The sequence below is a fragment of the Strix aluco genome, chromosome Z, assembly GCF_031877795.1.
Source record: "Strix aluco isolate bStrAlu1 chromosome Z, bStrAlu1.hap1, whole genome shotgun sequence".
Lineage (NCBI taxonomy): Eukaryota > Metazoa > Chordata > Aves > Strigiformes > Strigidae > Strix > Strix aluco.
The window spans coordinates 1,644,365-1,661,599 of NC_133971.1; the positions used below are offsets into that span (position 1 = coordinate 1,644,365).

The 17,235-nt window shown below is 36.8% G+C and overlaps 1 protein-coding gene across 4 annotated transcripts in view; it reads left to right on the top strand.

Annotated features, from left to right (window-relative positions):
- Window positions 1-17,235, top strand: part of KIAA0825 (KIAA0825 ortholog) — a 249,099-nt gene that overhangs the window by 93,371 nt on the left and 138,493 nt on the right. For all 4 annotated transcript variants that reach the window (XM_074812971.1, XM_074812970.1, XM_074812969.1 and 1 more), the window contains 4 exons: window positions 524-714; window positions 3,516-3,698; window positions 11,063-11,173; window positions 16,287-16,426. In XM_074812971.1, the coding sequence (XP_074669072.1) occupies window positions 524-714; window positions 3,516-3,698; window positions 11,063-11,173; window positions 16,287-16,426 (625 nt within the window). The remainder of the gene's footprint in view (window positions 1-523; window positions 715-3,515; window positions 3,699-11,062; window positions 11,174-16,286; window positions 16,427-17,235) is intronic.

A 17,235-nucleotide genomic window follows, 5' to 3' on the forward strand; every position in this document is an offset into this window, starting at 1 on the left:
ATCTCTTATTATGAATTCAATTGTTCAGTTGTTTCTTTTTTTCTGCTCTTACTGCTTATCCATTATATATGACCAAAGTTTCATAATCATGGTTATATGTGGCAGTTATGAATCTGGGGAAATGCATGTGCTTAAGTAATTGAAATAATTTTTTTCTTCTGAGGACAAAAGAAACTGTTGTATTAAATTCGTCTGGGTATTCTGTTGAGTACAGAATACTGTATATGTTTTTAAACTGGACTTACAACACTATGGGTTGCAATAATAGGTTAATTAGGGGTATAAAAGGTCAAATGCTGTGGTTTGATTTTGTGGCAGAACTCTAGTTTTGTAACTGAAACTGAACATGTGTTTCCTTCCTAATAAAGATGTTTCACATCTTGTCAAGGACCATTTTTTGGTCATCATGTGCCTGAAACTCTTCAGCTATTTCCTTTCAGATTGAATTAATTAGACTTAGAGGAACTAAATTGACATTTTGGAAGGTGTGTTTTTATTATTTAATGTGTGGTGGTTTTGCTAGGGGGAAAGATGCTCATTCTCCGTCCAGATGTGGCATTACTTCTGCTGTGCCCTTCATCATGATCTGTGGACTGTTCTACCACCCAAGACAGCCCAGGAGATTCTTACAGATGTGCTAGAGCAGTCTTTGGCTCTGCTGTGCTCCAGATATTGTCAGGCCTGCCCCAGTTACAAGAGAACACCACAAATCAGGTAATGGTTGTATATTTAATGCACACTTCTAATGAATAAAATAAGTAGATCTTAGTTTTCTGTTGCGCGCTACTTTGACCTCAAATTTAAATGTTAATGAACACAGCAGAGGGGGTAGGCACGATTTATGTATTTTGGTGTTCATTTTAATTGAGTATATTTTGTATATTTAAGTGTATTTGGTAGTCATACACTAAACCGGGCAGAATCAAAGACCTCTTTTGAACTCTTGCTGAAATTGTGCTATAAACTGCCCGATGGGGTTGAAAGCCTCGTGACGAACAGTGCATTGAGGAGTCATGGCACAACCAAAAATGTGGGCAGAATTGGCAGCATCAGGATTAGAAAGCAAGACATCGATTTATGAAGAAAACTCCACGTGTTGCAGTAGAATTTGGGTTTTCATAGGGTGTTTCAAGTGAAAGAGCTGTGAGGTCACATCAAAGGGTTTGCCAGAATGAAGCCAGTGGTGCAAAAGGAGAGATGAGGAAGAGGCTATTGCTTCTCCTGTCATTTTAGGAAATCTGAAGCTGGAAGTTCTTCTTGGGATTCTTATGTTTTGCCAAAGAAGGTCTCTTTAAGAAGTGCTAAAGCAGGTTGTCTCCAGGTGGAAGCTTCTACCTCTGTCCTTTCTATCCAATGTCTTGTTTTACTGAAGAAATTGGTGTATTTCTCATTCTCTCCATTTGCTATATATCTTTCCTATATCAATATGCTCCTCTTTTTAGATTTTGAAAGTGATATAGTTCATGGTGGCCATGCGAGTTAAAAACCTAAGAGCTTGTCATTTGTAGGAGGTGAGTCACTCAGCAGAGATATGTTCTGTGTGAGCTAAGAGTTACATGCTGTCATCAGAATTTTTATTATGAAAAGGAGCAATGTTGTGGAAGCTTAAGTAACTTGTACAAGTTCACATTCTTGGAATAGGTGGGGAAACACCGAAGTTTTATTCTATGTATCAGAATACCTGTTTGTATGCTCTATTCCTGCACTAATTTACCTGATTAAGCCCTTCTATATCTTTAGGTACAGAGAGGTTTCCTGGAAACCTTCCTGGAAATTTCCTAGGGAAAAAAATACCCTGAAATATGAAGAATATGTATTGATACAGTATTTCTTAAATGTAGTCAATTCTATATAAATTTTCTTCAAATACTGAATAAGAAAGAACTTCTTACATTGTCATTTTGTAGAGAAGCTATTTTATTTAATAAGGTGATTCTTAAGTTTGTCACTAAGTGAATTGAATTATCCAGTTATGGACAAATGAAAAAAAAAATTTAAATTAATATAATTCAATATATTTTTATCACAGAGGTTTTACTTTTTTTTATAATACTCTACATTTGGAGGTGGGGTGTCTTTTCTCCCAATGATTCTTGAAATGTTACCAATCTGATCTGTAATAGACAAATGTCTGTTCATGTGTGTTTGACTAGGTTTTCCAAAAATAAGAAGAGCCTTAAAAATGCAGCTGATCACATATGCATCCATTGGCTTTTAGGTACTGAGGTACTTTATTCAGTCCAACTTCATGCCCGCCGTATATTTTGTGTTATACATCTGTTTCCTGTCTGTTGTATGTCAGCATAGTCTTGTGAGATTGTGTTGTGGTTCGGGTTCTTGCTATTGTTTAATCCAATGACCCATGATGCTCTGCCGGCCAATAGCAACAGGCAACAGATGACTGACTCAGAAATGTTCCACTTCATAGTATGTTGCCTGGCAGTTGAAAGTTTTGCAAATTGAAGATTTAGTTTGCTTGTCATTACTTTTCTGCTGCAGCGGGATTTGAAAATACAGTGTACATTCTAATTATACTTTATCATAAAGAATCATCATAGAATCACAGACTGGTTTAGGTTGAAAGGGACCTTAAAGATCATCCAGCTCCAACCCCTCTGCCACGGGCAGATTCACCTTCCACTAGCCCAGGTTGCCCAAAGCCCCGTCCAACCTGGCCTTGAACCCTTCCAGGGAGGGGGCAGCCACAGCTTCTCTGGGCAACCTGTGCCAGGGCCTCACCACCCTCACAGAGAAGAATTTCTTCCTGATATCTCATCTAAATCTATCACTCTCCACTTGGACATGGAGCCACTGACTGCAACTCCTTGGGTGCGACCACCCAGCCAGTTCGTGATCCCCTGAGGGGTCCATCCATCAAACCCACCTCTCTCAATTTAGAGACGAGGATGTCATGTGGGACAGTGTCGGATGCTTTGCACAAGTCCAGGCAGATGACGTCAGTGGCTCTTCCCTTACCCACCGGTGCTGTAACCCCATTGTAGAAGGTCACCAAATCCATCAGGCACGATTTGCCATCAGTGAAGCCACGTTGGCTGTCACCAGTCTCATCCTTATTGTCCACATGCCCCAGCAGAGTTTCCAAGAGGATGTACTCCATACTCTTACCAGTCACAGAGGTGAGACTGGCTGGCCTGTAGTTCCCTGGGTCTTCATTTTCCTTTTTAAAAATGAAAGAAGAGAACTAAATTTAATTTTATTTAGTTGTAGTTTACAAGGTAAGTTGTTCCTGTCTAGTGGCATTGTCCTTTGGAACAGGAAATTTCCATATTTGTTAAGTCTTGACTAGTTTCAGTAACAACTTTTCTGTGGAATCACTGAATTTTTACAGTGTAGTGGATTCAGAATTCCTACACCATTGATAGAAGATGAAATTTGAAGTCCGTGCTGTGATTTAGGTGTTTTATGTTGTCAGAGGAAAGGTCTCTTTAGCTGAAATTTACCACTATCTTGATGTCCTAAGTAATGTTATTTTCACTTTTTTTTTTCCCCTACAGAATTGATATTGCATCAATTTTGTTGTCCACTGAAGATATGCTCTGGTCAGTTTGCAGCTCTGTACAAGAGTTTCTGAATCCACATGAAGACAGAGATCTCAAGATCTATAAAATACACAGCCACTGCAATAGTCTGCTCTCTGTGTTGGCTGTTTTAACTTCACCACTGAAGAATTTGTATGAGTGAGTATGAAAGAAACATTCAATTTGAGATTAAATTGGTTCTTGAGCTTACATGGTTAGACCTACAAGCTGAATAATTGTGTTGAAATACAAATGCAATGCATAGTGCTGACACATTTTGATAACCTTTGACCGTTTCTCAATTTGGTCTTGAACTTATCTTTATGCTCTTACCTAAAGCCCAATTATATCTGTCGGGATTTTACTAGCTTTGGATCAAACTGCTATACTGCACATTTTTTGCCTGGTGATAACATAGACTATAGTGAATGAATGCCTGGTTTGATTTCCTCTGTGACACAAACACAAAAATTTCATTGATAATTACTGTCCCAAATTTGCTATTTACTGTTCAGTTAGGACACATTTTGTTAGAAATACATTCTTATTGGTCTAAAAACATTTACTACTATGGTACCAAGGCCTTTGGTAAGATTTTCAAGGACTTAGTCACCCATACAATTTGAAAAATTTTGTCTTCTTACTAGTTCAGATTTATCTACCTTCAGCTTCCAGGTAAATTAGAATGTTCTGCTGTCATCCTATAATAATTCTATAAATACTGGAACTTAAAGATAATTTACTGAAATCATCATCTAGTGACATGTTCAGTATGTTTCAACAAGTATTAAATAGTTTAAAAGAGAGAGTATAGAGTGCCCATCTTTATAAAATTATGTCTTCACAAGTCACAACTGTAAACAAAAGGACACGTTACTTGCACTGAAGTTGGGTCTGAGTCTTTCATTGCTTTTTCATTGTCATGGTTTAACCCCAGCTGGCAGCCAGGCCCCACCCAGCCGCTCCCTCACTGCTCCTGGTGGGACGTGGGAGAGAATCAAAAGAGTAAAAGTGAGAAAGCTCGTGGGTTGAGATAAAGACAGTTTAATAAGTAAAGCAAAAGCTGTGCACAAAAGCAAAGCAAACCAAGGAATTCACTCCCTGCTTCCCATGGGCAGGCAGGTGCTCGCCCATCCCCAGGCCAGCCGGGCCCCATCACACGTAACGGTGACTCGGGAAGACGAACGCCGTCACTCCGAACGTCCCCCCTTCCTTCTTCTTCCCCAGCTCTGTCTGCTGAGCGTGAGGCCATATGGTGTGGAATATCCCTGGGGCAGCTCTCCCGGCTGTGTCCCCCCCCAACTCCTTGTGCACCCCCGGCCACTCGCGGGGGGGCTGAAGGGCAGAAAAGGCCTTGGCTCTGCGTGAGCACTGCTCAGCAGTAACGAAACCACCCCTTGTCATCAGCACTGTTTCCAGCACAAATCCAAAACACAGCCCCACACCAGCTACTGTGAAGAAAATTAACTGTACCCCAGCCAAAACCAGCACATTCATGCTTAAAAATTCTGCTGTAAATTTGGTGTAAGAAACAGTACAAAATGAGATCACAAATTCAAAAAACAACAGTGAAAACCAAAACTAAAAAAGTCAAATCCTTTCCAACTGACTTTTATTTTATTATTCTAAATGAGAAAATTCTAGGTAATACTAGCAGTACAAAGAAGAGGGTGGAGACCTCCTGCATTTAAACTTCTTTAATGACATATTTTTTGTCATGTGTGGGCTCATTTTAATGTTTGTGGGCTCTGAGGAACATGCAAAAGTGGATTGTAACTGGATGTTTGATCTTATACAACGCAGGGTCACGAAAAAATAGCAATGAAGAAGGTGACTCATGAACAGATTAGGTAGTCCTGCTGTGCCAATATTAAAGGAGGCCGAAATGGACATTGTAGTAGCTGTAACTGCTTCTACTGTCAATTTTGACATTTCACCTTTCCTTCATGAAAGCCGTTAGAATGATGGACTAAAATAAATATATAGTATAGTCTGTTCCTTTTAGCTATTCCTCCACTAATCCATGTTGTTCACAGATTTATCTGTACCTGCAATGATTAAAAAAGTGATCTAACTTGAGAACTCACTGAGTTTCAGAACAAAGTGCCAATGGAGAGAGTGAGGCAGCGCCTTTTGTATTTTATGTGTAATTCTACAGATGAACAACTTGGTCATCTAGGTTTCATATTTAGACATATAAATTTCAGTGTCCTAATTTGCTTTTCTAGAGATCCAAAATTCGACATGCACAGGATGTAGCAGCTCATTTAATTTACTACAAAGTACTCTGCAAATCATAACCAAAATCTGACAGCTTTGTTTAAGAATACAAAAAATGTCACATTTTGTTATATAGTTACAAAAATAATATTAACACTAAAAAACATTGTTAAGAGATGATGCATGTTTTTGTGTAAGTAAAAAGGGATATTTTTTATGAACTGCATGTTCAGAATTTTTATTTTCCAACCTGTGAGATTCCATTATCAAAACAGTTCTTTTATATTGTATGTTTCATTACAGCAAATATTTGTCAGGTAGCCTAACCCAGTGTCCAGAATACAAAGAAAAAACAGATTTACCAAGTTAGCTTCTTGGAACAACTATATCCAGTCAGAAACACTTTCATATACTGAATTTTATGTTGAATTTCTAGGTCCATTATTCACTGAGTTGTGCATAGTTCATCACGTTAAGAATCTATCAATAACATATTTAGAAGTTATGCATGATTTTAAAGGAATACTAATCCTTCATCAGTTCTCTTTACAATTACAGCTGTATAATCAAAATTTCCATCTGTTATCTTGGCTTTATATCTTTCAAAACTTTGGTAAAATTAACTGGAAGTGAAAAAAAGATTTTTCTTTTAAATCTATCATGCTCTCTTCTGGTACTAGAAGATTTCCCTGAAGGGGCTAGGTTTAAATTAATCTTTAGACTGCTCAGGAAAGTTTTGTGTAATCATAAAACCAGTGATGACAGAACATTGTTTTCCAGGAGTTGTCTAATAATAGGACTGGCTCGTTTCCAACTTACTAGAGATGCTGTATTAACTATTGCTTCCAGGGAATTAAAATTATTCAAGATTCTTTATTATGTTGTTGAAATGCAACAGAATAGTAGGGGTGCTGAAAAATTTATAATATCCTTAACTTGAAATAAAGTGATTCTGGCATATGCTTTCTCCTTCCTAATTTTGTGATCAAATGTTGTGCATTCTGCTATCACTTAGAGTTTCTTTTCTGTATGACAAGGCTACTTAGACCCAGTCCTAAATTCACCTATGAATCTTGGGTCATCAGTTTTCAATACTCACTCATTTTTCTGTGCTTCACTTCCCTCCACCCTTGTCTGGCCTTCCTGAAGTAACTTTAGAATAACAGAAATGTTGGTTGGAATGGACTGGAGGTCACCTATTTCAACCTCTTGCTCAAAGCAGGACAATCACCAAGAGGAGTCATACATGACTGTGTTAGCTGACTCATGTAAACCTCCAGGAACGGAGATTTTACACCCTTTCCGGGAAACCTCTTCTACAGCTGCACTGCCTTAGTGCAAAGTATTGCCTAATACCTAGTGTGAACCTTCAAAGCTGCTGGCTATGTCCTGCGGTATCACAGCAGCCCCAGCTGAGCAAAGTTTGTCCATGTTGTCTTTGTCGTTACTCCTTGGGTAGTTGTAGCCTGCCATTAGATGACTTGACCCTTCAGCCACCTCTTCACCAGAGTAAAAGAGCCTGGATCCCTCAATCTCTTGTCATAGACGATGCAGTCTAGTCCTTTCCAGTTTCCTCACATCCTCCTTGAGTTGTAGGCCCAACGCCTGGACAAAATATTCTAGGTAAGGCTTAACTGTTGCCAAGTAGGTGAAGTGGATCGCTATCTTTAGTCTGCTTGCCATACTCCTCCTAATGCAGCCCAGTGTGTGGTTTGTGTTGTTTCTTGTGAGAATGCACTGTTGCCTCGTATTCAACACCCTGCTGGCCATAAACCCCAGGCTTGGGGTCAGACAGACAGTTCCCAGCCTAATTTATCATAATTCTGTTGCTGGAGCAAAAAGTTGCACTTTACTTCAGTGAACTTTGTGAGTTCCTGTTGGCCCAGTCATCCATGACTTGGCACTCCACTCTTTGTTGTATTAACTGCTGTGCTCACTTCCCCCAGTTTAGTGTCATCTGCAAATGTCCTAAATGTGTGTTCTGTCTGCCCGCTTTCATCCTAGTTGTTCAGGAAGCTCTTGAACAACAGCAGTCTCCAGTATGTGCTCCCCAAAACTACCAGGTGTTGCTGTTTTCTTGCTGCTTTTCATTCCTCACAGTTTCCAGTCATCATAGTCTTACTGACTGACAAGGTTGTTGTCAGTTACTCAGTTCAATTAGCTGGGTTTTGTGCAGTGGATCTAATAGTTTCAATGCCCCTTGTGTATTTTGTAGGAGAATCCGATGCTATTCTTCATTCATTATTATTCACAGAATGAAATTATCCAGGAGAAGCAGACTGGCAGTACCACAGACCCATTTATGACTTCAGAGTAGAGACTGCAGCAGGTTGAGGGTTGCTGAAGTTGGAGCAGATCTATTCTTGGGTGCTTTTTTATATTCTTTAGTCTTTTGTACTGAGTAGGAGATGACAATCTTTCTGTTAGGCAAGATCATAAAGAGTAGGGTGGATGCACCTTTCTACGATTTCATACTACGAATTGTTATATCTTACTTTCTCAACAAGAAATCAGGTGAGTCACTTGAATGCTGAGAGAATAATTTAGAGATTCTATTGGTAAAATTGCCATCTACTGAGTAAAAATATCTGTCATTCAATTTTAAAAACTGAAAATATTTCTCTTAATTTCAACATACAAGAGTTATAATTCATGAAGTTGCTTTTTAGTCGTGTATTTTCCCTATACAGAGCTAAATCCTTTGAAGTCTACAAGGAAATACCATTAGGATGCATCTTGCTGGCATCTCATTTTTTCACACCTGCACTGAGGCTTACAAGATCAATTCTCACCTTGTCATACTCTACTGAAGAATAAAAGTACTGTAACTTGGAATCTTGCTGTGGTATTAAATACTTTCACAGATGCTATCCACTGCTTTGAGACTATAGGCAGCTGCTTTAACATAACTTGTAGTCAAAACAAATTTCCTACTAGCTATTATTATACTTCTGTCAGAAGAGTAGTTGAATTAAACTGTCTGGCACAGAGTTGGGTTTTCCTGGCAGGAATTACATAGGTAGCAGCGGACACTGAGAAATGCTGGCATCAGAATTATTGTATTATCATTAGACACTTGATTTTTTTATAGCACTTGAAGTTATTCTAGTATTTAAACAATCTTTAAAGCTCTCAGATTGTCTCCATCTTGGTTTAAAAATTTCTGTAGAGGATTTGTTAGAAGCCTTGGAGTCTGAAATTCTGCCCTATGCTTTTCCTTAGGAGACAGTTAAGAAACCATACTTACAAGCTGCTTTAGCCCAGAAGTCTCTCAAACAGTTCATACACTATCAGTACACAAGATGTGGTCTTTTTTTATTAGATTACTATCCAAATTGTATCTATCATGCTTTCTTGTAGGAAGTTGGCTCCACACATTGGTACATTAAGAAAAATATTTCATAGGATGAGAGACAATAAGATTTTTTTTCTTTAATTTTCTTACAATGTTGAAATTACTGTCATTTTCTATTTTCTGGTTTAAGTTCTCCGTTTATCTATATTACAATCTCAGCTTTATTTTTAATCTTCAGGTTTTTATGAATCCACAAATTCACTATGTGCTCATCCTTCTGCTCAGATATTGCTTACTTAAGATCATTTTGAAGTCTGTAGTAAATTCTTCCTACTAATTTTGTTTGATTAGTAAAATTAATTTCCAAATAAATCACCCTGTCCTTTGGAGAAGGTCAGAAGCTATACACCTGTCTGTCTTATTGAACAAGTGTAATTCTCTCTTCTTTCATCTGGGGTCTTACAGACCGACAGTGACCTTATAGACATGTAGCCGCACTTCTAAATTACTTACATGCAGCTGTGAAAAAGAGTTAAAAAGTAATTTTAAATAATTAAATGACAAAACACAAATACTATTAATGTTGTGATGACGAAGCACCCTGTAAGAAAGAGAAGATTTTACCTTTTAGGTTAGGAGTCCCTGAGGGCTGTATTCCAATGGGTTTCCATTCTGTCTCCAGTTTTAAGTGTTTAGATCCATTCTCACTGTTCGCATGTCGTGGCAGCGGCTTTTTTTATGTCTTGTAAAAAGATACTCTTGTCCTGAGAAAGTCCTCATTTATTTTCCTGACATATTTTTAAATGTCCTGCTCTTACTGCAATAGAAAGAGTACTGACTCAAAAGTGGGAATGACATTGGATCACTCCAGAAAGTAAAGCAAATATACCATAAATGAGCTCTGCAGAAGCAGCATTTTTAACGGTAGTTACCTTCTTTGCATAACTTAGAAAATCCCAGCCATGATACATAAAGAAACAAGCTTCAGAGAAGGAAAGGTATTAAGATGAAAAATTCACAGCCAAGTAAGTTGAAAAGTAAGGTGCAAAAGAAGTGGTAATTGATTATGGTGAATGGAGGGTGTATGTAACAGACTATATCCTCTCTGCTGGAACTGTATTCAAGGTAAGTGAGAGTAAAAAGGGAAGAGGCCAAGGAGCATCCATTCCTATCACACATTATTGTGTCCTAGTGGTTGCTACTAATTGTACCAATACTACATTTATTATCATTTATTATTAAGTAATATTTAAAGGCAAACATGAAATTCTATAATCCTGTTCTTATATATATATTTATAATCATATAATATCATTAATTAATAAAAATAGTTAATTTTTAGTATCAATGGATCAGACACATCTGATTTTTGCCTCTCACATTCTTTGGGTAAGAGAAATAAAGCAGAAGTGACACAAAACTAGCTATCTAATTCTTCACCAGTCCTTACATTTGAAAACAGCAGGTTTTTTTTCAACCAGTATTCTATTTTTCATAAGCCGGTGAAGGTCCAAGCTTCTGGTTCAAATTTTTGTCCAGTTTAATCCAAAGCCTAACGTACTTGCATGTTATTCAAAAGAGAACCATTATCTTTTCAAAAGATATTTTACTTATGGTTATGATAGAAGTATTGATAGTATGATGCATGTGTTATGCACAAAGAAAAGAGCTATAGAAATGGATGACTGAAGAGCAATTCGATTATTCAGTGCATTTTCAAACATAGTTTGAGAAGGTGCTATTTAGGAGTTAAAATATGAAGACAACTGCTTGAACAATGCTAACAGTGCTAGATACCAATTTTCAAAGAGTAAAAGTAAATAAGTTATAGAATGACATTTTTAACAGTACATAAGATAAATAAATTTGCAATTATCTGTATGAATATATATATTAGTATTATTTATCTTAGGGGATTTTCTGTCTTCTATTTGTATATATTTAGTACAAGTGATCCGAAGGGCTTTGCAGTCTTCCATGTAATTCAGAAGTGTTTGGTGTTTTTCAGGACCTTTCTGAACAATTCTGATGAACATCTTCCTCGAGATTTTTCAAAGGTCTCTTATTATCCATTACACTGGGTATTTTGCATACCATCATCCTGTTCTTCCTCACTGAAGTGAGTATCAAAAGTTGATTGTATTAAAAGAATCACCAGATAATCAACATTTATCAAATACTGTTACAACATTTTGAAAAGAGTATAGCTTGATAGATGTTAATTAATATTCTGATTAAAAAAACAAACATTTTTAAAATTCATTGCAGATTTCCCTAATCTTTAAGAGTGTGTAAGAAAGGTCACACTGAAAGTAGTGCACTGTGTAGCTTTTTGCTGGTATATTCATTGTTTGATATTTGAATTATCTGTAAGGTTTTCTTCCTTTAATTAAAGAGTATATAGCTCTTGACAATAATGTGGTTCAGCACAGTTGCTGTTTTGAAAGACTTATAATTAAAGGGGAGATAAAGAATGTATGCCTCTGTTTATGATTGCTGGTTAAAAAAAAGGTTTGATATATAAATAACTCATTGAAAACTATGCTGCTTGGTCGTAGTTGATTTTTTGGGAGATTACTGCATGATTAGAGGAAAAAGCTTAATTTCTTTTTCTGTGTCACTGCATATAATGACAAGCTACATATGAGACATATGCTACCAGCTGTGCTGTCATTCCCTTTCTAATTTTGAACCTGAAGCACTCCCACACCAGTGTGGATCCTCTCCTAACCCCTTCACCTCCTCCTCCTCTTCAAAAGTTATTTCCTGAGAGATTTTCACTCTCCATTTTCATGAAAAGTTGCTTTTGTGAGTTGTTATTGTGTTTTCTGAGAAAGTATTTTTATATTTTGGAGGAATACGTTATCATATGAGTGGTGACCTGTGGTGACCTATTGATGACCAATGTGCTGTGGGTTTATTACCTCTTACCTTCACACACAGTGTCTTGCACCTTGTACCTCCCAGTATCTTCCCTATGATTTTGCCCCGTATGACACAAAACATGCTGATTACTGTCCACTAAGCAGCCTTCACCCCTCAGTATGTGTCAGCAGTCCTGTTATCTCCTTCCCTGGTGATACCTGCTGAGCCAGAGGCCGTAGATGCTGTGGCTAAGTCAAAATTGTGTGGTTAGCTAACTGAAATGCCAGGGTGAATAACTGTTGAATCCAGAACGTGTCCTTTTCCCTGCTTGAAATAGTAATTTAAGTTTTTCTAAAGCTTGAAAGATCATGTGTTTTTACCTCTCAATCGAGCTTCAAGGAAATTTGTCAGTGGCTTTGTAAGTTTTGCATGGGTGGAGAGAAAGAGGAGGAGAAGAGGGGGTATAGAAGAAGGAGTGTGACTGCATGATCACTTAAAAAGGGATCTACTCTATTTCTGGGAAAGTTTATGCTTCATTAAGGACTCATCGTAGAAAAGACTGTAAGCTTTTTGATGCCCTAATCCAAGGCCAGTGCTCAAAATTTGAATTATGCTGTGAATTAACAGTTTTAGATGATGACTTCACAAGTGAGTACCCTCTGCTGCGTTTAAGTATGTAAAGGAAATGCTGGTACCACTTCAGTCTGACATAATTCTCTTTTTTGAGGTGGAATTAGGATTTTACAGATGCTATTTAGGACAGATTTGTCTTGAATAAATAGCAGAAAAATATTCCAGAGCTATCCATCATTTTCATACTTTCCCTGGATGGAAAGTGAAAAAATATACATCTTTTTAACCACCAAATGGGAAAATTAGTCCAAAATAAAGCACATCTCTAAGAAGATTCAGTTGGTGAGGACAGTCCGTATGTATAAAGCCATGTCTACTGTCCTCGTGATAATGAATGAGCTATGTTGCTAAAACATTTAGTGTTCTCTTCTAACAACACACCTTTCAGCTGCTCAGAAAAAACAGGGAAAGACCCTGTATACAATGAAGTAATTTGAAGGACATATTCTGAGGTGTTCTAATTTTGTTGTAGGTTTTACACTGTCTATTTATGTCATGGAAGCTTTTCTTTCTTGAAATATTGCATTTAGAGTATTAACAAGACATGTTAAGTATTGCAGAAAACTATTTTTAGAGCATTCTAATCCTTCCTGGATTTTTTTTGTGGTTTTACTTCTTACGTTTAATAAAAATGTGTCTTCATTGGCTGTAATGGAATTGGCAGCATAGACCCTTGTAGACCTGCCAGCTATGGCCACCTAATTTTTAACTGAAGACTCTAACCTGGCATGAAGGTACCTATTAGTATTTGCTCTTCCTAAACTTGGTATTTCAAGAGAAATCTGTGCTAGTTCCTGAAACGGTTTGGTTTGCAATTTCACTGTTTAACCAGATTTACTACATTATTTTTCATGCTCAAAAATGGCTACAGTATGTTTTCTTTTGACTTCAACATCTTTGTCGACGTTGTTAACATGAATTAGCGTTAATGTTTATTTGCCTTATAAAATTGTGAACTTACCATTTGAGGTTTTCTTTTTTTCTATCTTGGATACTAACCAAATTAACATAGTTGGTTATCAAACTAAATAATTACTGATAATTTGTATTACAGTTCCTTTAGTGGTAATTGCAATTCATTCTTTGCTTCGTTGGGGTTTATAATCTTACCGTTTGCAAATCAGAGTTCTGTTTTTTTTCTTTTACTGTACAAAACTGAACATTTATATGTGTGATATTTATATGTACTTCACCTTTTGTCACTTTTTATGAGGCTAGTCTTATTTTCACTAGTACTGAGCTACGAGGATGGGAGAACATATGCCTCTCCATATGCACGTTACAAAACTTCTCAGTGCATTTATTGGTGCTAGCTTCATGGCTGTAGGGAATGTCTGCTATATTTTATTTTTCCTCCAAGTGAGTCACACCATTGTACATTTCAATTTGCAAGAGGCTTAAAGAGCCAAGAACTGGTGTATATTACAACATGATAACTTCCCATCTGGTCAATGACAGACAAGTTTTATTTCAACTCAAATATTCTAAAAATGGCATCTATTTCTGAAGTAATTTAAAATATTATCCTTCATAAATCTAATTGACCAAACTTGTCCCTTTTCTTATAGTTTGGAGACAATGAGTGACCTTATTAGGTATGATAATGTGGCATTCAAGGGAGAAACAAAATGAAACTGGCCCATATATTTTAACTGAATTAGAGAAGTGTTGAGTTTGCTCTCAGCCACAGCACTAATTCTAGTGTGAATATAGTAATTGTTTTAATTTAAACTAACTGCTAATTAGTTCTTTACATGCATTAGAGTTTGTAGATATATACAACTAATCTTGAACACACAGAAATTAAGATAATACTATCAAGAATGCAAAGCCCTAATGTTGGAAGTTTGAATGCAATGTGTGGTTTAAATATGGAAAAGTTATTTTGGCTGCAAGTTCTATCAAGATTTAAGTGTACATTTTTTATAAATGTTATTAGAATCCAGTATATTCTTATATGCAAAAATATAATTGTCGAGCCAGTGCTACATTATTAATGATTATATATCATGTACCAGATGAAAATAACAAAAACTGTATGTAAGTTTTCATGGCACGTACATTGCTTATCAACTCATAGGTATTTGCTTTACTGTTAAAATCCCGAAAGCTGAGGCGTATAAAATCCTCCTTTACTGACTATTACAGTATTAACTGTGAAGTTTTGACATAATAGCGTGTTGTAAAGGTCCTGCTGGGAAATGGGGTTATGGAAGCTTAGGTTTCCTTAGGTTACTTCAAGGTTGCCCTGCAAGATACGTGGCATACTGCTTTTTTGGTGATAGAGAAATTCAAACATGCATGTGAGGGACTCAACTAGAGGAGTGTCTCAGCTGGCATTTTCACTTCCATTAGGTATATTGTCTATATAGCAACCTTGACTGAACAGCAAAGGTTTTGTGCAGTCATCTCTGATTTTTTTCACGTGTGCCTACAGGCAGGGTTGGGTAGTGACACACCTGCCTGAGTCAGTCATAGAAGTGTGCAACGTAGCAGAGGGGTTCCCCTGCGTTAGAACAGCCACGTGAACTCATTTTAGCTCTGGCCCAACAGTTGTGCATAAATGGCACGTAAAGCATATGTGCAGAGGCACATAAATCCTTCTCCGACAGGAAAATGTAGCTCCTGATGAAGAAGGCTTTGACTGATGCGGAGGGTGCTGTGTGTGTACTGGCAGATAATGTTTATGCCTGCATAGCTAATGCGTCAGTGCATATGTGGCTTTTACACTGGCGCGTGTAAAATTTATGTGCGTAAAAGTTTACATACACAGTGCATAAACTTTCAATGTTAGCACCTATTGTTGTATAAACCTCTAGCCAAAATGAATAAATACAATGGATAAACATCTGTTGGAATTTAATTTTAAAACCTTCAAAATAATTAAAAATTGAGCTTTCAAGAAAAAAAATTACCCACAACCCAGTTTTGAAAATTTTTAAAAAATGTTTCAAGAAGAAGAAAATAGTAAATACAATGGACGATAAATATCTTGCAGGACAAGATTTTCTTTAATTTTTTTTTTATCTAATTGCTCCAATGTGAGTTCAACGGTTGGTGTTAGGTCATTGGCTGAGTTCAGAGGAAGCCCTGGAATATTTTTGTTTGGAAACCTAAACTTTTGCAGAACACAGAAACCACAAGCAGAAAACAAACTGCAGTTGCCTTAAAGGCTAATGAATTTGTATTATGCTTTCTCACTTCTCCCAGCTGGCAAAGCAGTTACCCAACCAGTCTAATATTTCAGGTGGATTTTTGAGGACGTGTAAGAATTGGTCGACCTAATGTGGAATCGTGCAGCCCCTTTGAGCATTCTGGTTTTTTAATTAAGAGCTTCATATACTTCATCAAGGACACTTCAGAGCTCTTACTAAACAATTAATGTAATAGTGAACTAAAGAATAATAGCCTTAAATTTATTCAAGCACAAAAAAAACCCCCTTTTTGCCTGGTAGAACAAGGCAAACATGGTTCCATGAAAGAGATAAGTGAGGTTGCTTTGTATCAGTTATAACTTTGGCAGACTACCAAATGTTAATTTGCTTTTAGCTAGTTGAGATTAAATGTAATTCCTTCCCTGAGCTGCCTTAAAGTAAGCAAGCATGAAAGCGTTTTCAGAGTAATCTGGGAGGAATTGACATTTAAGGGAGTTAGCATTACATCTGCACTTTAAGGATATTAATTTCATAGATAAATTAACTACATTATTCTGTTTTTATCTTACATTTTGAAAGGACTCCATCAGCCAGAGAAATGGCAGCCCAAGGTCAGCTGAAACTGCTCTTATCCCAGCCATACTGTAATTTGAACTTGCTTTTGGAAACATTGCTACACCATGATTGTCTCCTAGTGAAAATTTTACTGAGAAGTTCAAGTAAGTACTTACACTGTCAGTCCTTATAAGAATATCAGTGAGAAACACAAGTTCATTTTTAACTGCTTTTAAATAGTGAAGGAAGGCTGTCCACGATTTCTTGGGGGTATCAGTAGCCATTCAGTTTTCGGTAGGACACTTCTTCAATGGGCAAAAAGACAGAAAAAAATCATCACTTTTTTAATGAGAATGTTTAGCGGTCAATCTGAATATTCATAGTTTCAAAGCAGACTGCAGTTTGATAAAATAGGCTGCTATTGTAAATGCAAAGGAGTCAAAACGAGTTTGAACTTAACAGAGCCTTGATACCACAACTGCTTTACACAGATTTTTAAAAGTGTGGATTAGTAGTCTGAAAGATCACTTTCAAAATTATGTTTCAACAGTGAAAAGCTTGCGTTTTTAAGTTATTATATGTTTGTCACTGTAGGCATTCTAGAAGTGCATTTATATGCTTCCTCACATTAATACTCTCATTAATGCCATTATGAAGGTAGAACAAATGAAGGAATGGTTCTGCAAGGTTTTCTTTTCATTCTGCTAATACTGTGTTTGAAGCAACAAACTTTATCACATCTTTCCTTTTAATAGCTTTTGGATCGAATGATCAGATTGTTGAAAAGCTCGTGGTACAGTCACCTGTTTGACATAATTCTGCAGTAACAGTGAATGAGCGTCTCAGTTTCTATCTTTCTTTAGCAAAAGAATTCTCCCTACTTATCAAAAAAACTATTAGGTCCACATAATATTGGATATAACATAATTTAGTTCTGTCATTTTAAAGTGGTCTAACATTTGTCAGGGATACA